The sequence below is a fragment of the Saccostrea cucullata genome, unplaced genomic scaffold (genome assembly GCF_032062105.1).
Source record: "Saccostrea cucullata isolate Sc308-1 unplaced genomic scaffold, CSIRO_AGI_Scuc_v1 ctg317, whole genome shotgun sequence".
NCBI classification, from domain to species: Eukaryota; Metazoa; Mollusca; class Bivalvia; order Ostreida; family Ostreidae; genus Saccostrea; species Saccostrea cuccullata.
Window position 1 is genome coordinate 518,050 of NW_026933753.1, and position 24,358 is coordinate 542,407.

The 24,358-nt window shown below is 31.0% G+C and overlaps 3 protein-coding genes across 9 annotated transcripts; all 3 read left to right on the forward strand.

Annotated features, from left to right (window-relative positions):
• Nucleotides 1-1,977: 1,977 nt before the first annotated feature.
• LOC134239277 (kielin/chordin-like protein) lies at nucleotides 1,978-7,223 on the forward strand. Of its 7 annotated transcripts, XM_062721449.1 has the most exons (15): nucleotides 1,978-2,082; nucleotides 2,330-2,488; nucleotides 2,806-2,946; nucleotides 3,223-3,330; nucleotides 3,598-3,720; nucleotides 3,870-3,983; nucleotides 4,180-4,302; nucleotides 4,598-4,711; nucleotides 4,919-5,041; nucleotides 5,325-5,438; nucleotides 5,644-5,766; nucleotides 5,987-6,100; nucleotides 6,234-6,371; nucleotides 6,625-6,756; nucleotides 7,062-7,223. In XM_062721449.1, exons 1-15 carry the CDS (start codon nucleotides 2,022-2,024, stop codon nucleotides 7,064-7,066), a joined length of 1,692 nt encoding a protein of 563 aa, XP_062577433.1. In that variant the 5' UTR covers nucleotides 1,978-2,021; the 3' UTR covers nucleotides 7,067-7,223. The 7 variants fall into 7 exon arrangements, with proteins under 7 accessions (XP_062577433.1, XP_062577434.1, XP_062577439.1 ...); XM_062721450.1 differs by lacking the exon at nucleotides 3,223-3,330; XM_062721455.1 differs by lacking the exons at nucleotides 5,644-5,766; nucleotides 5,987-6,100.
• A 2,305-nt stretch (nucleotides 7,224-9,528) lies between these two features.
• On the forward strand, nucleotides 9,529-13,045 carry LOC134239284 (uncharacterized). The gene is made up of 7 exons (XM_062721464.1): nucleotides 9,529-9,651; nucleotides 9,852-10,010; nucleotides 10,395-10,529; nucleotides 11,089-11,205; nucleotides 11,997-12,170; nucleotides 12,407-12,601; nucleotides 12,910-13,045. Exons 1-7 carry the CDS (start codon nucleotides 9,531-9,533, stop codon nucleotides 12,948-12,950), a joined length of 942 nt encoding a protein of 313 aa, XP_062577448.1. The 5' UTR covers nucleotides 9,529-9,530; the 3' UTR covers nucleotides 12,951-13,045.
• A 7,083-nt stretch (nucleotides 13,046-20,128) lies between these two features.
• LOC134239278 (kielin/chordin-like protein) lies at nucleotides 20,129-23,626 on the forward strand. Its single transcript, XM_062721457.1, has 6 exons — nucleotides 20,129-20,252; nucleotides 20,617-20,772; nucleotides 21,330-21,467; nucleotides 21,906-22,022; nucleotides 22,990-23,346; nucleotides 23,569-23,626. Exons 1-6 carry the CDS (start codon nucleotides 20,192-20,194, stop codon nucleotides 23,583-23,585), a joined length of 846 nt encoding a protein of 281 aa, XP_062577441.1. The 5' UTR covers nucleotides 20,129-20,191; the 3' UTR covers nucleotides 23,586-23,626.
• Nucleotides 23,627-24,358: the final 732 nt, after the last annotated feature.

Here is a 24,358-nt window from a genome sequence, read left to right on the forward strand (position 1 = left end):
TGACTTTTTGACCTTGACGATAAAATCAAAGCGCTTACATTTTGCAGCTGTTTTTCCTTGTTTTACATACAATTGAGTTGTCGAAATTTCGATTTAGTCATCAAAGCACATGAATCCTTTGTTTTATAATACAATTCTCTTAAAAGAAACACACGACGTTGACTCATTGTGTGTAACTTAAATTTTGTTCCTTCTGATTGATTTTCATTTTGAATGTTTATTTTCATTTTGTTTCTAATTTTCAATTCCCAAAAATCTGCTATGCATTACATGTATTAAAATACCCAATCATTTAAATTTTATAACGTAGATTAAAATTATACTTATTTATTTTTATTATACTCACTGCAAAACAAATGGAGATAACGAACAGTATTCAAGATCAAAAGTCCATAAAACAATACAAAAGAGGAGTAGAGCAAATACGGACCTCAAAAACATCAAAAATGGGATCAGGTGCCATGGAGGAGTGAGCAACCCGTAAAACAGAGACATGTAAACTCCGTATGCAGGTGATGAAGGTATATTGCTGCTTAAGTAAGGGAAGTTGACGATAGAAAAGTTCAAGTCATCACGTTTATCATAGAGCTTAGTTGTTAGATGTCTTTTCAAGTAAAATATCCAAATTTAAAACAGATGTGTTAGACTATGTTGTATCTTTTATCTCAAGCTCATAAGGATATATCGTATCGAAATAAGAATGGAAATTACCATGGTTAATTGAAAATACGTTGTCGATATATCTAAATGTCGAGTAGAAGGCCATAGCAAGGTTTTCATCTTTTCACGTACAGTAAAACTTCTCTTAACCGGCCTCCTGCCGGACTGAATAAAATGGCCGGACTAGAGGGGTGGCCGGATTCCCGAGAATCTAGTATACTGGAGAATTTCAGATTTTCAACACATGTATGATAAAGTACGCATTAACGTAGTAAATAGTAAATAACAAATGTAATAAACAATACAAACAATTTCTCAAGCTGAGTTTGATTTACTGAAGAAAAAAAGCTGTTTTATTGAATTGGAACTATATGCTCAATGCACTGTAACTATAAATCACAATAAATATTTCATTTCAAGAAATTTTTAAATGATATAATGTTAATATATTATGTTAAAAATGAAATTTTTTTAATGGTTATTTCTGTTGAAAGAATTTATGAAGTAGCAAATAAAAAAAGGAAAAGACAATAAGTTCAATAAAATAACAAAAAAAAAAAAAAAAAAAAAATTTAAAAATATGATTCTAGAAAACACAGAAGAAAGAATAAAAAAATTGAAATTGAATGAGAAAATAAAGATTTAACTTATAAAAACTTGTAAAAGACATGCTTCCTTTAATTGTTTTAAGATTTGTTTTCCTAAATTTTGGAATTAATTTTGCCTTATCCTATAAATGTCTCCAACTAACCTTCAACTACAGAAAATAAACATTATTCTTAACGAAAGAATCTTCACAACACATATGACCTTATACTGCCTACCTAACGAGACCTGAAAAATCCAGTTTTAATTGGAACAAACAAATCATTCAATGAGGCAAAAATAATTTCGTTTTTTATTATTGTGATAGCCGAGTCAAATTCTCGGAAATTCATCTGAATAAATCGGAAGATTATTTTTAGGTTTTACCAAATTGCATCAATAATGCACAATATGTCATTGAAAATGATAGCACATCCATGTACAATTTATTTGACTGCTATAAAAATAATGCTAATCAATCAATTAACGTCTTTTTGAAGTTTAATTTAAGATCATGCATATTAATTTAAACAAATCATTTACAAAAACGACTTTTCGTAGTCCTGGGAATATCCTATTAAATTGGTAATTCCCAAACATATTTCCATGAACGTTTAAGAAAATACGTCATTATATCTTTGCAATAAATTATTCAATCCATCAATTTGTTTATCGTTGCAATTTCCTGAAACTGAATAATTTCGAAACATGCAAGGTATATAAGAAGGCATATCAGCAAAAGATTTCTATATAGATTAAGATAAGAGAGTAAAATCATGTTTTATTACAAGATTACAGTGACTATTGTATTAGTTGCCTTGAATGCTGAGGCCAGATGTAAGTTATTTTTATTTTTATCAATTTATTTTATTTTTCATAAAACTTTTGAAAATATATTTTCGTGAAAATATAGATAGGATGAACTACATGATATTTATAGAATACATGTATTGAAGGAACATTTTATTTAAATTTTAAACTTTTGTAAACAAGTCTTAATATAGGATTGAAATAATATAAATTTATATTAATGTTTTTGACCAAAATATACCACCTTGTGCATTAAACACAATTTTTGTTTTAGCTTATGGACCCACCACACCAGATTACCAGAAGTGTAGATACGGGCGTTACCAGGCTGATCTCGGTAATGAGGAGCTGTGTAATCCATGGCGCCCAATGTGTGCTAAAGGATATAACTGTCAAGGCGGTCCAGCCGACCAACCAGGACCCTGTTGTAAAGGTCAGTTTTAGCAAAGTCAAGGTCTTCCCTCTTAATGGAGACCTTGATTTTTCTTTGTTTTTTTTTCACTACCCTTTTTTCTACCGATTTTTTACTTGAAAGTTCTTGTTAAGCTCTTTTTTTATACCTTTGACTTCAAAAAGTTATACCAAACGCACATGTGTAGTGTGTACAGGATATAGAAAATACAATAAATCTAATGTAATTGTTATCATCGGAGTAGGGACAAGAAAACAACATAGAACCAGATACTTTCATTTGTTCTACTGAAAATGTCACAAGAAATGGAAGTGATTAGTTTAAAATCCTCATTACAGCTGTAAACCCATGTAAAGTTGGTGAACCATACTCAAGAGACGGGGATGCTCCTAACTGTTTAAAGAATTATGGATTGTCTACCTGTCCCAAAGGGTACACGTGTATAGGGACAAAAGAAACATCCTCCGTGTGCTGTAAAGGTACAATATTCCTTAGAATTTTTTAAAAACATGTCACCTGAAATTATTTTTTTGCAAGGAAATAACTTCTATATAGATTTTTTTTGGTAAATTCGACTGAAAAGAAAACCCAAAGTACAAAATTCATAATTTTCTTGCAAAATAACATTTATTTATGCATTTTATATGCACACATTTTTTAAAATTCATTTTCATATTAATACATTTGATTAAAAAACATTGATAAAAAAACTTAATGAAGTGTTAATAACTTTTTTGGTAATTTTGACATTGTAGGTTGTACATATGAAGGAAAAACTTATTTTCCATCTGAAAAGTTTTACAATAACCTTGGTGAACATTGCACCTGTTTAGCTAACGGACATGTAACTTGTTTAGAAAAAGGTATGTCTTCAAATCATACAACACAGTAATGTTTAGTGCTTCTGATTTCTTTACCTGGACTGATATATCAAAAGCAAGCAAATTCCAGGAAAATTAAGATGTTAAAAATACTCTAACAAAAATACCTTTTTCTACATTAGCAACATTTTGTTTAATTTATTATTGTTTTCGGACAATTTGTTTAGAAAGCTATGCTTTGTGTCTTCATGAAAATTATCTAAATGTTTGTCGACATCATTATCCTATATATTTTATCTATCTTGTTAGTCCCTTGTAAGTACGGAAGCAAAACATATTCATACGGAGAGCCACAGTTTCCTAAAGGGGATGGATGTAATGTCTGCACATGTCTAAAGGATGGAACAGTGTCTTGTACAAATAACCCTTGCTGTATGTTTAAAGTTTTGAATTTACTTAGAAATAATGACATTTTATACAAATACAATAACATATCCTCTTTTTAACTTTTCATTTTACTGAAGTACATTTGTGTATTTGGAAATATGTAAAAACAAAAATGTATGTTTTTCCTTTAACAGATTGCAAAAATAAAAATGTCAAGTACGAGATCGGACAAAAGTTTGATGATGGCTGCAAAAGATGTGTTTGCACGAAAACAGGAGAAGTAACATGTACAGACCAGTATTGCCCAGGTAATTAAAAATCTGTAATACTTTTTAATTATAATAATAATATTATAATATGATTATCCAGGTAACTGAAAACTTATCCATTTAATGTCAATAATAAACATATAAATTACAACATTTTGTTGCTAAATCCCAATGTTTGATATTACTTGTTAAAATAAGTATTTTAAATATCATGTTTATACTTTTTTTATTGAAGTACCATGTCAGTACGGAGGCAAAACGTACACATATGGAGAGCCACAGTTTCCTAAAGGTGATGGATGCAATATCTGTACATGTCTTAAAGACGGAACCGTGACTTGTACAAATAACCCTTGCTGTATGTATATATTTTGTAATATATATATATATATTTTCTTATTTTGTAATATATATATATATATATATATATATATATATATATATATATATATATATATATATATATATATATATATATATATATATATATATATCTATAGGACCATCCGTCTAGTGATTGGAGGGTGTTTTCATTTTCTTATGTTTTATCTTTTTGCTTACATACCGGTAATTCATGGTATTGGATTTTGTTTTTATTTTTTTATTTCAACATATTAAGGTCGAGTTTTAAAAGATGTTCTTTTCTTACATAGATTGCAAATATAAAAATGTAAAATACAACATCGGACAAAAGTTTGGTGATGGCTGCAAAAAATGTGTTTGCACAAAAACAGGAGAAGTGACATGTACAGACCAGTATTGCCCAGGTAATTAAGAATCTGTAATATTTTATTATCATTATAATTATGATATGATGAAACAAAGCAAAGTGTTACATTATCACCAAATAAAAAAAATGTAATTTATGAGTAGCAAAATTGATTTTCAATAAGAGAAACAATCACGAAAAAAAGACGAAAAGGTGATCATTATTGTACCAAAATAATTATTAAGTAAATATATTGGATTTTTAGTACCTTGTACCTACGGAGGCAAAACGTACACATATGGAGAGCCACAGTTTCCTAAAGGTGATGGATGCAATGTCTGCACATGTCTAAAGGATGGAACCGTGACTTGTACAAATAACCCTTGCTGTATGTAATAGTTTTTTTTTAAATTTTGAATCAAATACTGATTAAATACAGGTATATATATATATATATATATATATATATATATATATATATATATATATATATATATATATATATATATAATGAAAAAGACAATATATATAGTCTAGAGATTAGAGTGTTCTCATTTTCTTCAGTTTTATCTCTTTGCTATCATAATTCATGGTTTTTAATTTTGTTTATAATCTTTGATTTTAAAAATGCTATTTAGAATGTTAAAATATTATTTTCTTTTCTTACATAGATTGCAAATATAAAAATGTAAAATACAACATCGGACAAAAGTTAGATGATGGCTGCAAAAAATGTGTTTGCACAAAAACAGGAGAAGTAACATGCACAGACCAGTATTGTCCAGGTATCTATAAATCTGGAATATTTTATTATCATTATAATTATGATATGATGAAATAAAGAAAAGTGTATTAATGTCATTAAATAAAAAAAAAGTAATTTCTAAGATGGTAAATTAATTTTCAGTTAGAAAAAATTCACGAAAATAGACGGCGAGATAATCATTTAGTACCAAACACCTATTTAGCGAATTATTTGGATATTTTCAGTTCCTTGTACCTACGGAGGCAAAACGTACACATATGGAGAGCCACAGTTTCCTAAAGGGGATGGATGTAATGTTTGCACATGTCTAAAGGACGGAACAGTGTCTTGTACAAATAACCCTTGCTGTATGTAATATTTTTTTCTTCAAATTTTGTATCAAATACATATTACACATTAATTTAAAAAAAAAAAAACAAGAGGTCTGGTGATTTGGGGGATGGGTCTCCATTTCTGCTGGGTTTTTTTTAAAATTAATTCATGATATTGGATTTTCTTAATATTGTTTTTATTTGAAAAACACGATATAGAAGATTTTAAAGATATTTTCTTTTTTACCAAAAGCAGATTGCAAATATAAAAATGTAAAATACAACATCGGACAAAAGTTTGATGATGGCTGCAAAAAATGTGTCTGCACGAAAACAGGAGAAGTAACATGTACAGATCAGTATTGCCCAGGTAATTAGAAATAATATTTTAAAAAATTCCTTTGCAACATTGACCATTATGACTCCTTTTAATAAGTAATGATGGTATAATTATTTTAAAAAAAAATATATCAATAAAACAATTTTGATTTTAATTTTAACAGTGTACTGTCACTATAATGGTCAAAAATATTCTTCTGGGGAGACTTTCCCGGCAACTGATGGATGTAACCAGTGCACGTGTCAGCAGACGGGACAGGTCACGTGCGGGAACAAAGCATGTAACACTTATCCAACAAAAGGTGTTGTAAATAACCCTTCACCTGTCAAATTAATTTGTATTCACTTTCAGTTAGTTACTTGGTCATTTCTAAAAACTTACATGCGCAAATTTCATGAAAGCTGTGTATTTATTAATGAAATAAATTAAAACAATAATTGGTGTTTGTAAATGTGGCAAATAACGTTGCACATGCTACAAAAAAAAAAAAATTCAAAACCTTCGTCATTGTTTAAAATGATCAATGTAATAAAGTAAGTTTAATCTATTTACAGTGTACTGTATGTATAACTACATAAGATATTCTGCTGGAGAGACTTTCCCATCAACAGATGGTTGTAACCAGTGCACCTGCTTAGCCAACCGCAAGGTGTCATGTGGAAACAAAACCTGTCAATCTTATCCAGGTAAGAAAAACAGTTACTTTTGAGATATGCCGTGCTATAGAAAAGTCAGTGTAATCAATAATGATTTAGAACATGCACAAAGTTCTTTTTTTTCAAAATGAGACATTGTATTGATAACTTTATATAAAGTAACAATATTTTGATCTGACATAGTTACATGTAGTGTGTTTAGTTCACATGGTCCCTCTGCATATAATGAAATCAAAAATTATTTTTCATTCTTCAAAGTGTCGTTTGTCATTTTAATTTGTCAATTATGTCAATTGTAACAGGTATATCTTATGATTTTTTTTTTTCATTTTCAGGATAATCAACAATCCCTCTGATTTGCCATTGATCTATTTGCTGACACTGATATCAAGGAATACTGTGATTTTATATTAACATTTTTACACTGATCTTGTATATGATTTTTTTGTACTGATTTTTAATTTTATTTCTATTGAGAATAAATTTTATAAAAAATACCCTTTGATTTAAATATCATTTTTCATTTATGACAACATTTCCTTTTATGGCATGTGTCATGTAGAATTTAACATTAGTAAGAGAACCTATGAGGGTCTACATAACTATTTTGAAGAACATTAGAGCTTTGTTATATCAATTACCTATCTATTGTCAATGATACTTGAGGAATTTAAAACAATTCATATATTGTACCCACAAATTTTTTTTTTAAAAATCGATAATTAATGAATCAACATGTTCATAAAATAGTCGTAAAAATTTGAAGAGTTAAACTTAGATGCTACCCACCACGTAAATAGAAAACAAAACTTAACATAATCTCAGAATCTGAAGCATCAGTTAAACGGTTTCTGTTTGAAACAATTTCTTTATTGTTGGTACGTATATGTATCAATAGGAAAGTTGTTCTGATACAGACCTGATGTTAATATTTAAAAAAATATTAAAAAGATCATGAAAAACTCTAGAAAATTCAGAGTAAAAATGCTTGAAAATCAAAATCAGTCTGTAAACTGAACTTATTTTTAAAAATAAAAAAAAATAGTTCAAGACAACAGCAATGCAACTGTGTTCAGTACCCAAACGAGGTCCCTGTAACACCAATGTACTTGTCAGTAGCCCACATATGTTTACAAATTGATTGTACTCGAAGCATGCACCTGGGTATCGAATAATGAGGAAATTGTAAATAAACACCATATACATGCGACAGCGGATGTTACTACATAAATGAGAAAAGTCGGCCATTGTAAAGTTAAAATTATATCGTTATCATACAGTGTAGTTGTTAGTTAGCCCTTATAGTTGAGTCAGTAAAACATCTAAATATGGAACAGGTGTAGCAGACTACATGGTATATTTCATTTCAATTTAATGGAATACATGAGTCTGTTACCATAAGAATGAAGCAACTATTTTTTAATTGATATTGCACCCAAATGTCGAGTTGAAAAGCCTCAGCAAGTGTTTTCCTCTTTTCCTGTAGAATTTTTTTGTTTTATTTATTTTTAATTTTTTTATTATTTTTTTCATAAATTCTGTTTCTTGGAAATAAGAAAAAGATCAATGAATGAAGGAAACATTTACTATATTGTATATGGTTTTTTTATTTAAATGTTTCACTTGAATACATTTTTCACATAGAATCCTCTTTTCCTATAGATGCTTTTTTTTTTTAATAATTTTTTTAATTTTCATAAATTCATAAGATTTTTTTGAGAAATAAGACCTGAAAACCTGTGTTCTAAGTTGTAGCTTCTGATTGAAATAATTTCTCATATAACTTTATAAAAAAAAATATATTACTCGTATATAGTTATATTGATTTTGTTATTATTTTAAGGCAATTTTTGCATATTTCCGGATATTTGAAAGAGTTTTTGGTTGGCCCTCAGTGAGCCTAGGGACCGCCAGAGAAACCAAAAACTTTAACGAAATTTATATTGGTAAACAATTTTAATTTTTTGTTTAACAAAGATTTCCTTTTGTAGCTAATTTTTTATTGCGTTATTTGAAAATGAAGAATATTTTTAAAGTGATTATATGTAAAATAATCTACATAGATTCTTTGCTATTATATTTGTTTTATTTAAGGCATTTTGCATCCAATTTTAAAAAGAGGTAACAAATATTTTTCATTCAACAAAAATTTACATTGGTAAACAATGGAAATGCAGTTATTGGTTTGGATTCATTTCGTATTGTTAATTATTTGCATATTTTGGGAAACAAAAACATAACTTCTTAATATTCGATGCTAACACTGACAAATATATTTATTTACACTAAATAAAAATGAATAGATTAAAATAAAGAGCAAAATAACATACTTTTTATATAAAAGTAAGAAAACTTTTGAAAATATGTCCATTATATTTAACTGCATAATAATAAAATGGTCATGTATGTTCAAAATATTTTCCAAGGATATCTTTCTTATCTTACGGAAAGTTAAAATTCGTAATGAATCCAATTATAATTCTGACGTAGACATCTGTACGTAAAGCAATAAAAGTATTTGAATTTGATTTGAATACTTCAGGTTCACAACTTCAAAACGAATTCAAAATAAGGAAAATAAAATAAATAACTATATTGAATTTATGTCACTGCAACATGTTTTACTTTTTTTCTTCAAGGAAACTCTACGCAATGACATAACACTTAGCATATATTTCCATGTAAATTGCCCTTGCGGTTTGAATACGTTGTTTCAGAATCTTAGGTCTTTATGTACTTTATATTCAAATTAAATCAATTTTGCACACAACCCTCATCCAGTTACGTTAACCTTTTTGTGTTTAATGAATTTGTTTTACCTGAGAAAATTAATTCACATCAAAGTATTCAAGGAGACTGAAAAGGATATAACAATGAAAATTATCGTGTGTTTTCTGTTGATAACGCTTAGTCAAGGGGTTCCATGTAAGTATACAATCCTTGGTTTTTTTTTCATCATATTTCAAATTTATAAAAGAATTTCAGTCTAAAACACTAATCTCAAGATACTAATTAAAAAACAACTTTTGTTTAATATTTAATATCTTTAATTGTGAGAAATGTATCGTGATATATGGACAATTCTAGTTTTTCTAGATCAGTACAATTTCTTCTTTAATTTTAAGACGAACCGCATGCTATAGCATCTATAAGGTGTCGTTTTGGTAAATATTATAAGGACGTGGGAAATCAGCCCAACTGTAACCTCCTGGGCGTGTCCTGTCCAGAACCAGACTTCTATTGTCACGGGGATACCACAGAGCAAAATGGATTCTGTTGTAAGAGTAAGTACTGATTAAAAATGGATTATTTGATTTATTTCACTGTCCATTTTTGTATTCATAAATATTTTTTTCAGATTTGAAGAAAAAGATTTTAATTATCAAATGTTATATTATATTGTGTTAATATTCAATATATTAATACCCCGGTACTTTACTCTCTCTTTATGCATTCAAAAATGATTTTTTTAAAATTCTCTTACAACTAACTATTCTTGTTAATCACTTTTCAAATTCACTTGTCAACAAATTAACATACCAAGTTATTCATAATTCAGAACTGTCTGTCCTTTGAAACTGTCTCTTATTTAGCTGTTTAGGCCAAAATCAATTTATATATATAAGAGATCTAAAGAAAAAAAATATTCATGATTTTGATTTTAACAGAGGATAATCCATGTAGAACAGGAAGTCCATTTCACGTGGGAGGCGACGCTCCTTCCTGTCTTGGAGGAGAGTTCCGGTGTCCAGCTGGTTACGCCTGTGTAGGGACTGCCTATACCTCGTCAGTGTGTTGTCGAGGTATGTTTATAATATAAAAATCTATAGAATACAGAAGAAAAGAAATTAAGTTGGTATTAAATATTAATAAAATAATAAAAAAATTGATAAAATTGCGTTTGAAATATATTTATAATTATTTCTAACTTAGAATTTATATCATTAATGAAACAAATTAATGTTAATTAACAATCATATATATTTTCTTTTTAAATATTGATTAAACATTTTCATAAAGCAATGATGAACATGTTTGAAGAATCAAATGTAACATGCATGTAAACATGTAATTTTTATTTGTATTCTTTAATTTTTCATTTGATTATTATATTTTTTTTTGTATTCCATATTTTTGGAGGTGGTAACCCCCTCCCACTTCCCCCTGGTAAGTTTTGTTTCACCCGTATAGTATAACTTTGCGATACAGATAAAATATAATTGAATACAAACGAATAATTATTCAATACAACTAAAAAATTATAAAATGCAAAAATATATGACTACAAATTTTTATTGTATATTTCACACATACACGTTTCTTTGAAACTGTTCTTTATATAACCTTCTCTGTACGTTTCAGTATCAGATTTTCCATTAAGTATTCCATCAGAGCCCGTCATCCTGGAATGCGTTGCAGACGGCAGGACATATCGGCCCGGGCAGGTGTTTACAAATATCCATGGAGATCGCTGTACTTAAAAACCGAGGCAGAGTTCGGTGTGCAGGCGTTGGCACGATAAAGATCCCTCACTGCTCAATGGCCCTGAGTAGGCTTTGTAAATCAAAATTTGATCTCTTCGCCCTGGTAAATTATATAAATCATTAACCTTCGTAAAGGTTAGTTTTGTAAATCGTTACCTTTCCTCTGGTAATTTATGCAAATTGTTATCTTCCCTGGTAAGTTAATTAAGTAAACTGTTACCATTCCCTTGGCATAACTTATTTAGACTATCAACCTTTCCTCTAAAACTCTATTCAATGATAATGTTTCTTTTCAGCACTGGTTTTTGTTTTCTCAAGTGATACATGACTCGATAGTACTTACGAACAACTAAATGGATACATAATTGTAATTACCCTGCAATCCCATTATCTCCCCCACCTCCATGTAATTATAAAAATACATATTCCATTTGTAAATCTATCCGTGATAATATCAGCAGAATTAAATACGCCAGCATTTGTGGGTATCCATTGAACATCTTGTGAAAGCACGATTATGAAAGCAATATCTCCTTTAGAAAAGAAACAAAGCATCAGACAAAAATTATGGCATTCCAAACTACATCTGAAAATATTAAGTCACAAGTTAAAGAAAACTTGAATGAAATATGAAGATAACGAACAGTATTCAAGCTTCAAAATCCATTCAAAAAACAAAAATCAGGAGCAGAGCACACACAAACCTCAATTACATCAGAAGTGAAATTAGGCGCCATGGAGGAGTAATTCTCCCAAAAAAGATCATAGCTTTATTAATTTTTACAGCCTCTCCATTCTGTACTTACGTACCTTTGGGCACACGATACACACCAGGGCAGAGATTTGTAGCTGAAGACGGATGTAATGAATGCTGGTGTGAGGTCAATGGAAGAATCAGATGTACCTCTGACATTCCTTGTCACGGTCCAGATAGTCACGGACATGGCTCTCATCCACCCGGTAAAGAAATCTTTACAAGAAAGGAAAGTGAATCTGTCATACCTCAAAATGCTCAATTTATTATTTTTTTTTTACAGTGTATCACTTGCTTTGAAAAGATAGATACAGAAATTATATAAATTTATTGTATGAAAAATAGAGCAATTAGAAAAATTGATTATTTACGAAGAAAAATATGCTCTGCTTTATTTGATTCACATCTTTCTTTGTAAAGACAAGCTTATAATTGATTTTAGGACAACTTTATTGCAATTACGGGGACAGCCATTACGGTCCCAGACAATCTTTCACGTCACCAGATGGTTGCCAGCAGTGCACCTGTGGGACAGATGGGAATCCTATATGTAGCCCCCGCCCATGTATCCGCGTTCCTGGAAATATCCCACGTGTTCCAAAAATACCACGTGTTCCCAATCTTCCGAGTCTTCCAGGTATTATTAAAGCCATCTTTGATTTTCTTTTTCATATGAAAGATTCATTTTGAATGACAATGATGAGCACTTTTAGTACATTTAACAAAGTTGTAATAATTTTCTTTAGGAATTTACCTGCTTCCAATTTTTAAAATAATTTTACAAGTGTAAAACTTTTTTCGACAGAAAAATTACAAATTTATAATTGAAAAATAATAAATCTGAAAGAGAAGGAGTGAATGTTTTAATATAAATGCAGAAATATCAGTTTTTAAATTACTCTTTTAGTTGTCACTCGTAAGATAAATTTCTTTTGCCTTTTTCAGATCATGGTCATGGGCATGGGCATGGACACAGCCATAAGTAATGAAATAAATATAACAAAATAAGCTTAAATTCAATTCCTATAATTTATAAAACTGATGTCTTCTGAGATATTTATTAAAGAATATTAATTGTGAACATTTTTGTTTTAATTTACTATTATGTTGGAACAAAAGGGTGAGATTAACATATTATTCACATATGGTGATTGTGCATTTTCTTTAAATGCAGTGTTTGATTGTCAAAAGTACTTGTACATATATGTCCACCTGCATTCAGTTTATGCATACTTCGAACATAGATGACGAATAGAGAATTTTTATTTGACGTTATACTAATCAATAGGCCTACTTTAAAGCAAGCTTAGTTTTAAAACACGTTCCTTTTTACTTGACTCTTCAAAAAAAACATAAATGACGTGTACATAAAGAATTTTTAGCGCAATCACTGAGAACGGAGTAGTTGGCTCATCATGAATTAGTGGTAGACATGTTCGTGCCTATAGTTTATATCTATAAATGATTTCTTAGCGGTATTCATAAATTAGCGCATCCTTGTGTGCGCCAAAAGCCGCTAAAATATTAAACCCACTTTTCTATGTACACATACAGTAGTCACCTCGTGGGGGTAGTGGTCACTAAATTTACTCTAAGGACATGCATGGAATAAAGAATCATAACGGTGGTTTGACTCCAACTGAGAGACGAGAAGACTGGTCCTTTGGATAAGACCGTATAAAAAGAGGTCCATTGTTACAGTATGTGCTGGCACGAAAAAAGATCCCATATAAATCAAAGTCGTAAGTGACGAGTACTAGTCTAATTTTCAGGTCTCCATAATGGGTGAAAAATGTTGCAAGGAACGTTTAAAAATAAAGAAGCAAACAAAAGCAATAATTTTAAAATAAAATTGTTATAAGTCAATATTTCATTATTTCATATTTCAGCAATGCATCGTACAGATTGATTATGCATAACTTTTAAAGTACTTCACCCACTTTACATTAATAATTAAAAAGGCAGATTTTGATAAACGCATTTTACTTTTTTATGACGTAAAGAAATGTTACACAGATATCTCTTGCAAGTTTAATTTGTATTTTAATTGCAAATTTCAAGGGAGACGTTCCAAATCAATAATTATATAATTCTGTCCCAGCACAAATGATTTATAATTCTTGACTCATTTTTCCCTCTACTAAATAAAAACTAAATATATATACCCTACAAAACATTTGTGAAAAAAAAACCACTCAAGATACCGTTTGGTTTAAAAGTCAATAAATTAAAATATTCTCGTTTGTTTTTTTTTTGTTTGTCGTTTTAACGTCCCTTACAAGATTTTTCCCCTCATATGTATGGGGACACTATCCTTTGCCGGTGGAGAACTGCAATTTGTGTATTCGTAACCTCTGGCCTTAAAGCAGTGAAGGATCGTTTTAGTTCCAGCAACTACTGTGACACGTGATCTATTTAAAATCAAAGTCCCAAGATTGAACCCATGACGTAAGGATTAACTCCATACCTATCGACTCTAGAGCAGACCACCTAACCACTGCGCCTAGCGGGCGACAACTCTACACTTCAAACTACACTTTGCACTTCAAACTCAATGTTCAATAAAACCCCTTTCACACCGGGACTGCGTCCTCACGACGATCACACGACGTCCATAAAAAATACAAAACGCCGAGATGATCGCAGTAGAGTCTTCTACAGCGTATCGACAACGCGGCGAGATCTCCACTGAACTCGGTAATATCGCGTAGGGTCTCCTAAAACGCCAGGGGGCGGCGATCACTTTGGGCATGCACAAAGTACGCGACGTGTGATCGCGGTCTGTCAAGAGAGCAGTAGAAACGTAGTATGATTGCCGTAGCATCGCAGTGAGATCTCCAACAACGCAGAGCCAGCTCGGTATGAACGGCGTGAAGATGCACATAATCGCAGAATGAACGCAGTGATAGTAGACTGCGCCGTCAAGGAGACCTCACGGAGACGTCGCGGAGTTCTTGGAGATGTCACTGCGTTTCTATCGCGCTTTTACGGCGCTTGTAATGCGATTTATTGTCTTGCTATTTTTTTGACTGCGATTGCACAACAACACTGAGTTGTCATTGCGATCCATTCACGTTTCTACAGCGTCCGTTTGCGATCACAATGCGCTTTTACGGCGTTGTTAGAGCGTTGTCAACCAAATCATGGATTAAGAGCAACGGCCTCATACTTAATCAGCAATAGTTCTAGTATTTGTTGCACTAGGGCCATTAAAGTAAAATTGGAAAGAGAAAATTACACTAGAACTTGTTCTTTTGTTTCAGTGGTGTTGCGGTAAAATAACTTAAAACTTTTCAGATTTACATGAAATCAAAGAAAATACATCTACATGTACATATGGATCGATGAAAATGGAAAAAAGAAGGGTTTTGATCGTAAAACGATTAATAATTTAGTACTAAATTATTCAAATAGATCATTTTTAATTAAGAATTATATTTCTTGGGATGAATAGAAGTCTCTTCATCATGTAACTTGAATCTTAAACAAAATGTTTTACACTCCACCTGAATATCTATCCATGGGTGAAGAACGCATTGTGAACGCAGCCAGCGCAGTGAGAACGCCGTGAACGCGAGGTGAAACTCCTTAAACGCCGTGAAAACTCCGTGAAAGCGCAGTGAATCGCTAGGAGATCTTCGTGGAAACGCAATTGAACACCATGAGAACGCCGTAGAAACGCGTCGGTGGCCATACGGACGCCATGAATCCACACAACGTGAGAATGCTACAAAAATATGAGCAATTTCCCAGCGATGCCACAGCGATTTAAAAATTTTTAACAACGCCGTAATGACTCCGTGTGGACGCAGCTTGGTGTGTCAGGGCCTAAAACACTAAAGATATTGAACTCTAATCTTCCCCAGACTAGTAAATATTATTTTATCTGCTCATTAGCAATATAATGAATATTTGTGTACAAACCTTTCCAATTACAGTCCAACCTCTAATGCATAGCTGCGTGGCATAAGGCATAAAATATTTGATTTCTTAAGCACAAGTTATGTCAACCTCTTCTATTACTCATAATAAGTTTTTATAAATGAGTAATTTATTTTCATAAAATGTATAACTTCGTAATAGTTTTACCCTCTAGGGCTTTCCAAAATGTAGTTCATTTGCTGCTTGGAATATTAATCATGAGTAATTCGTTTATGCAAACTTAAAAGAGTTATGATTTAAATTTTAAAAATAAATATTTTGAATTTTGAATTCATTTTCATTGGGATTTTCCCTTATTATGTGTGAATCTTATTAAAATTCTGTTCTTTTATGGATGACTAATACGTTTAGCTCATTGAACTTATCACTTGCAGATCTATCTATGTAGAAATTAATAAAAATGCATAAATGTAAATCTTTTACTGAGTATTATTATTGCATAATCTTTGTCTTATAACTTCATTTTTTTCCTGCAAGCTTACATGACACTACATTGATTTAAGGTACATTAAAAGAACCACAACAGTTTAACATATTCATTACATTCTCTTTTGTTTAAGTAATAAATGTAACACAAATTCTCAGGTATCCATTCTCAGTGAAAAGAATTATTCTGTTATATATATTCTGTAAATTTCAGATTCCAGATATAGTGGTGTGCCCAGTACAAAAATTAGTGACATATTTTTTTTACAATTTGATTATGAATTTACTTGATTGAATACTGCTCGTTATCTCCATATCCTTTAGTGCTCGTTATCTCCATATCCTTCATTGTATAGAGAGAGAGAGAGAGAGAGAGAGAGAGAGAGAGAGAGAGAGAGAGAGAGAGAGAGAGAGAGAGAGAGAGAGAGAGAGAGAGAGAGAGAGAGAGAGAGAGAGAGAGAGAGAGATTATGTACATTTGTGAAAAACATTTTGACTGTCAGGTACCTTTACCACTAGCATTCCGGATTTATGCATGTATCTGTTGATTCCATATGCAAGAGTATATCCTTTCTATGAATAATTTCTAACACGATGTAAAGAATTTATTGATGCACCCTGTTGAAAAAAAAAGAATATCAGCAGTCTCATTCAAAGTCATCATTACGTAAATTTATGGCAAATACAATCTTCCAAAGTCAAATGCTGACTGACATTTTTAAAACTTAGTTAGGCCATTATTTACACACTGCATTATACATCGATTTTTCTGTTATCGATGTTTCTGTCCGAATGATGAAAAGAAACACACGACGGGTGCGACCGGGCGACATGGAATGCTCACTCCTCTATGGTACCTGATCCCACATTTGATTTTTGAGAGGTTCTAATTGGTGTTGCTCCTGATTTGTATTGTTTAATGTCCTTTTGAGTTCGCATACTGTTCGTTTTTTCCGTGTACGAGGGTTGTCCCGTAAAATCGTGGACAAAGCGTTTTTCTCAAAAAAGTAATGGGCGCACTAAGCTGAAAATATCAGTAAATGTTTAATTATCATATTTAAGTGCATGATAATTTTTTTGATAAAATATAGGCAAAAATAAAGATTTTATTATGCTTGAATGTGCACGGTGTATTGTCCTACGGCGCACGGACAAAAACAAGGTTTTATTAAAGAATACACAAGTTTGAATTCAAAATAAAAGTTTTAAATACATAAGATTTGTATTAGAATTATTCTAATTCAATTTCACAATCAATTTTGTAGTCTTTGTAAAAAATTTAAGGCATTTGGTTAATTTTTAGCAGTTTCTCGAGCAATAGAAATGGGAAAATGATAAACACAACACACGAAAAATGGCGACGTTTTATGACGTTACGGCGCACCGGAGAGCAGTTCCGTTTTAATTCGATGTTGTAATGACACCTTTAGAGACTTGAAATGACCACAGAAGAAAAAAGATTATAAAAATATCACCATATCTTAAGTATACAAATGAAATAGGAGTTTTCTTAGCGAAGTCTTTATTGATCGAGTCCCCGGGGAGTACAAAACATACGGACAAACTCCTAATGTAATAGCAAAAGACGCTGTCACAGTAGACCGCCGATATGAGATTTTCTATTAGTTGAATGATGGTGAGAATATTGTCCGTAACTTACTGATAAATCTTCAGAAGATCGCATGAGGGTGCCAATTGGTTCCTCCACTGTTTATGGAGACTAAAGAATGTGTATCAATGAAATTCCTAAATTTAAGTCGGACTAATCCAACTTTATTTTCAGCAATGATAAAACGTGACGCTGTTTTAGACACTTTGACGTTATAATCCATGCGCCGTAAGGTGATACAATACATGGCATAATTTGTTTATTTATGCATATATTTATCTGAAATTTGCTCTGTACGAGGGCTGTTCGGAAATTATTGAGACATTGTGGATACATTTCTTTCTAATGAACGTCTTTCGGTGAAAATTCGCATATACGTTTGACAAACACCAAGAATTCGTAAAAGCAAAAAATATTTTACAAATATTAAATTTCTTATCTTCAATGGTCGATAAATATGTCAATGGTAGGGGTACCCGGAGCAGTCACGAAATCAGATTTTGAAAATATGTAACAACAACGTTCAAACCCAAGGTGGACCCATAATAAAGGGGATAATAATTCAATTTATGTTTATAATTTTTCAATTTTATTTTAACTGCATGCTGTATAAGTTTGTTAGAATTCTGATCAGAAATATGCAGATCATTAAAAAAATCAGGCGCAATCAAGAATTCTGATAACGAAGAAAAGATGAATTTTGACGTCAAGGCGGAGCAACGAGAGACTTATAATTTTGTGTAGCGCTATCTAAAACTCTTTTCCAGACTGACCAACCCGATCAAACAATAACAAGAATACTGCAAAACATGTTAAAAGATTTTTATTTCATTGGTTTATATTTTTTCTGACCAACGATTCAACCACAGTAAAATAAAAAGCTCCGAACGACTATCAATTTTGACCTAAGAGGATCAATAGCGTTGACCCGCGTTGCGTAAATCGGCACTACATGATGCAAAGTCATCCTGCATATATGACAAATAAAAAGTTAACACTGATGAAGCAAAAGCACATATTTAAAAAAAAATCGTTTAAGAGAAGATAAAGTTTGATTTTTGCAATACTGTACATGATAACGAAGAAAAAAAAGCAAACACCTCCCGATTGTTTCACATGCTAAACATCTCCGATTGACATGACGTTAAAACGACGTAGCGATGTTGCTCCAGGTCGATAAACATTTGCATGTTTATAATTTCACCAGAACTTATCTAATTATCCCAAGAATTAGAAATTTTGCATATTTGTTTTATTCTTTCATTCTAAAATGTTGACGAATTTTCCTTAATTTATCTCGGCTCTTTATAGAGTTGCAGTAAATGTCTCAATAATTTCCGAACAGCCCTCGTATATTACTGAAATATGTACTAAATAATAGTGAAAATTTCAGAACGCATTGATGTTTATTTTTTACACTAGACGACTTGTCCACGATTTTACGGGACAACCCTCATATTTCTATCAATATTGCGAAAAATTATTGGAAGGCAGCGTTTTAATTTATTATTGAATCTTTTACAAATATTCTGCTTTCAAAAGAATTCTTATTATTCTTAAGCTTTATAATGGCAAGGATTCGTAAAACAGGATTTACGAACGGCCACATACGTTGACCATACAATTTCAAATGAAAGTTTTAATAAAAATCATAATCTGCACAAAAGACATATAAATGTTTATATGGAATTTTCAAAATATAAAATGTTAAATTAATCAAAAAGGGTATATGTGAGGTTATTAGATCAAAATTATCTGTATGATGTTTTTACTTTTGCTTTCAATATTTCTGGTAAAATCTTAAAAAGTCTGTATTTCAGTTCAAAGAAATGATAAAAAATGTGTTTATTTGTTTTTGGACTAGTTTATCAGTTTCTAAAAAGGCGCTCATTAAAGAAACAATGGGTTGTATTTTTCATAAAGTATAAAGAAATGTAAACAGACCCTACCTTCGTCATTAAAATGAATGTTTTGACAGTTATGCTAATTTCGTACTTGATGTATACTTGCAGAAAATCCTTTTGCTATTTCACAAAATAAAATACACAGATTTTTACGTTTTGGACACCTTGTCGTTACAATGTTTATGACCATTGTCGTTGACAAGGTAATTTATTTACTTTTAAAGTGCTTACATGGCACATATTCATCAAGGAATACCCACCTTTAAAAAAAATATGCATTTAAAGAAACATATAAAAGGCCTTCGTTTTCTTATCTGTATGCACACAGGACTAATAATCAACCAAACATGATTGTCTTTAGCGTTCTTGTCACATTTACTATTGCTGGTTTTGCACAAGCAAGAAAATGTAAGTAAAGTAAAAATTTTAAAGTTTATTTTTAGTTTTCCTTAACAAAGAAGAAACAAAATCCCATGTCTTCATTTCTCTAATATCAACAATTTTATTTTTGTTAAAATAAATAAATTTAACTTATTCAATAAGCATGATTTTAGAATCTAAATAAGCTCTATTTTTTTTTTAGAATCTAAATAAGCTATAACAAAGAAGAAACAAAATTCCATGTCATCATTTCTCTAATATTAACGATTTTATTTTTTTAAAATAAATAAATTTAACTTATTGAATAAACATGATTGTAGAATCAAAATAAGCTGTATATGTAATTTTATTAAATCTTATTCTTTTGAATCCTCTCGATTTTTTTCTTCAGATATTCCTCAGACACCAGAGTACCTGAAGTGTCAATACGGTAAATATTACAAGGATGTGGGTAAGCCTCCCTCCTGTAACCCATTTGGTCAGTCCTGTCCCCCTCCCTACTTCTGCAGGGGAGGTCCAGCGGACGAACGCGGATACTGCTGTAAAAGTAAGTTCTTTATTTAGGGAAAAAACATAAGATCCATCGTCGTTCCTTTGTTTTCGTGACAAAATATTCTTTTTGTGTCAATAGTTTCTTTATATCTACTTTATTAAAAAAACAAATATGAAAGATTGATTCTAAATCTAGATTACACACGATTCAAAGCAGCTTATATATAAACTAATAAATAATGAAAATTCACCGTCGTCTGTTTTAATGACAAAACTCTTTTTGTGTCAACCTTTTTTTGATGTATACTTTACTAAAAAACAATTATGAAAGATTGATTCTAAATTTGAATTACTAACGATTCAAAGCAGCTTATACACAAACTATATTTAATGAAAATGAAACATATGGAGATAACGAACAGTATTAAGATCATAAGTCCACAAAACAATACAAAACAGGAGCAGAGCAAACACGGACCTCCAAAACATCAGAGGTGGGATCAGAATCATACAATCATACTGAAGAAGCTAGCTGATTTGTAATCTTCAGAAAAATTGATCTAATAGATTTAATCTTCAAACTAGTGCATATTTTTTTTTGGTAATTGACAGCTGAGAATCCATGCAAGGCTGGAAAACCCTACACACGTAACGGTGACGCCCCTAACTGTCTAGGTGTTAATGCTGTTAGATGTGCACGAGGCTACACCTGTGTTGGATCAACTACGTCATACTCCGTCTGCTGTAAAGGTAAGACCAGTCCTTTGTTTTTACCTGAAAGACCCGTACTTTTATAAAAACTGAAGTCATTTTCTTAGAATTTAATGAATTATTTTTTATCCATATAGATTTTGATTCATTCTAAATTGCACAATATTGTGGTCTTAAAGGACAAAAATGTTGTACAGGTTTGTAAGGATGGTGTTAAATAGGAATTAATTAGAAATTTAATATTCACAAACATAACTATGATGATAAAATTACATACCCATCCAAGCATTCAGTTTGTCTTTAAAACTATATAATATGTTGCGTTAATTTTTTAGACAAATGATTATATAATTTCAGTATTTCGTCTTTTAAGCATTATATGGACAAGTTCTGCAGGATGTGATCTAAATTTATTTAATGATTAACGAACGATTTATTGAAACGTTAATAAATGTGTTTTTCATATCATTTGAACAGGTTGTACATACAGGGGGAAGTCATATTTTCCATTTGAGCAATTCCTTAATAGTGAAGGACAAGAATGCACTTGTGGTCAAAACGGCCAAGTCACGTGTACCGTAGGATACCCAATCAGTAAGTATTCTCTGATATCAATAATAAAGGATGCATTTTAATTTTAAAAAACAACTTTTTATTTAAGAATCACCTGATTAAAAAAAAAAAGCTTTTAAAAACACCAAGTTTAACTCCCTTTAGACTTATAATGTCAATTGATAGCACTAAGTATGTGATTCATAATCAGGGCAACCATAAAGGTATTTTTGTTTCGCCCTCAGCATTATACGCAACTTGGGTGTTTATCCCATACAACAGTGTACTTATGCGTGTAAAGTAGACGTTTAGAAATAAGTTCAAGAAACAAAGATCGAGACCTAGAAAATTGCAAAATGCTTTAAAAAATCACATGTCTCAAAATCTTTGTGGGCGACGGTTGCAGAGTGTTTTTTCTGTGAGAATATATATCTGAAAATTGATGTCTTCTGCAACTTTTTAAGAAAATACGGGGAAATGCACAAGTTAATGACGTCACAATACGCATTTAGGTCAACTGAGAAAAATGATTTGTGTAATCTTACTGCATGGAATTCCTATGAATCAGAAAGAATGAATTTTAATTTCTTATATCACTTTCATATTTAAGAAAAATGCAGGGCTTCATTTGTATTGAAATTGTTCTTTGTTCTTTATAAATACAGCGAAAAAAACATTTACTAATATAATATACGGTACGTTGTGCTAATTCATGATAACACCAACAACTCCATATTCATTGATTGTGATATAATTTTGAATTCGTCAAGTTATGCATACGTACACGGATCTGTAATTTTATATCTCTTATAGTTTGAAAAAAAAACTGAATTGAGGTTGGTTGATGTACTTCTTCATGTAAATCGAAAATGCACAACCGAATCAAAAGTTTAGAATTTCAAGTAGAAATCTCCATCCATAGAGGTAGCATAAATATACCCTTGTGTAAAATCTGTTGAAAATAACATATTTTTTAAAAAGGTTTGTTAATGTGTTCATTATCTTTTAGAGTGCAACTATAAGGGCCGAGAATACAACAACGGGGAGATATTCAAAGATGGCTGTCAATCTTGCAAATGTTCTAACGGCCAGGTCTCGTGCAGGAAGGAACGCTGTGCCTACTGCTATTATAATGGTAAAAAATACCAAGAAGGGGAGAATTTTCCCGCCACTGATGGGTGCAACACGTGTACCTGCGGAGGTAATGGGAGTGTGGGATGTACCAAGATAGGATGCCCCAAGTTCTGTTTTTATAACGGTCAGAAGTACTCTGTGGGACAGAAGTTTCCCGCCACAGACGGCTGTAATACATGTACTTGTGAGAGTACTGGAGGGATATCCTGCACAGAAATAGGCTGTAACCCAGGTATGACTATCAGAGTATGCTTTATTAAATATAAATAGATTTGACATGGAAAGAATATAAAATCAATGATTTTAAAAAGAAACATTATTTCTAAAATGTGAACATTCTACCTTTTAGATATTGAATCCTTTCAAACAAAGTTATTTTACTGTTTATGTTACTTCTAGGTTATTTTTTGTTATTTGAACATTGATTTATTCGCAATAATTTTTCGTTTTACAGGCGGATATACTGGTTGACATGCAGTGCTTGAAGGATATGAAAAATACCAATTGTTTGATCAAACTTGATTTCTTATTACATGTATATTCTGATTAGTAAATATTTGTTACAATAAATAAATAAATAAATAAGTTTGTTTTTCTATTCATTATTTAACATAAGCTTTTGTAACAAATAATTAAATATGGTGTTTTAAACTGAGGTTAAGCTAACCTTTAAAAAAAAAAATAATAATTTCACAAAGAAAGTAAAATGTTCTCTTTCACATTCATGATACGATTTTCTCTGTATTGATAGTTTTAAAGCAAATTATCATATCTTAGTTTTCGGAGAAGCTTAGTCGTTATTTAACATGTTTTGTAATTTGAAATATTCTCCATACTGGAGGAACAGAAGAGGGAGTCTTGTTTATATAGATCGTGGTATCCTTGTACATGTGTACGGAGATGTTAATTAATGTATTAAGAAAATGTTTTCCCTGTGGTGTCCAATTGCGCTAGCTACAAGGGGTTATCAAAAAGTTCGTAGACTAGCGTCATAAAATTAAAAACGCTTTAGGCACATCAATGAATTTTGAAATATCTAGTCTGCATCATCTTTTTTATCTAAGGAATAAACCATAAATCATAAATTTTATTTTTTAATAAATTATTAATGTTTTTGTAAGCAATGGTATGTCCAGGCGGCGCAACCTCGAACACGACGTTTTTGCGACCTATGTGTAACTGAGAAAAACTCTCTTGATATGATCATTTGACATTCAAAAATCCCGTTAATTCAGGTATGTGTC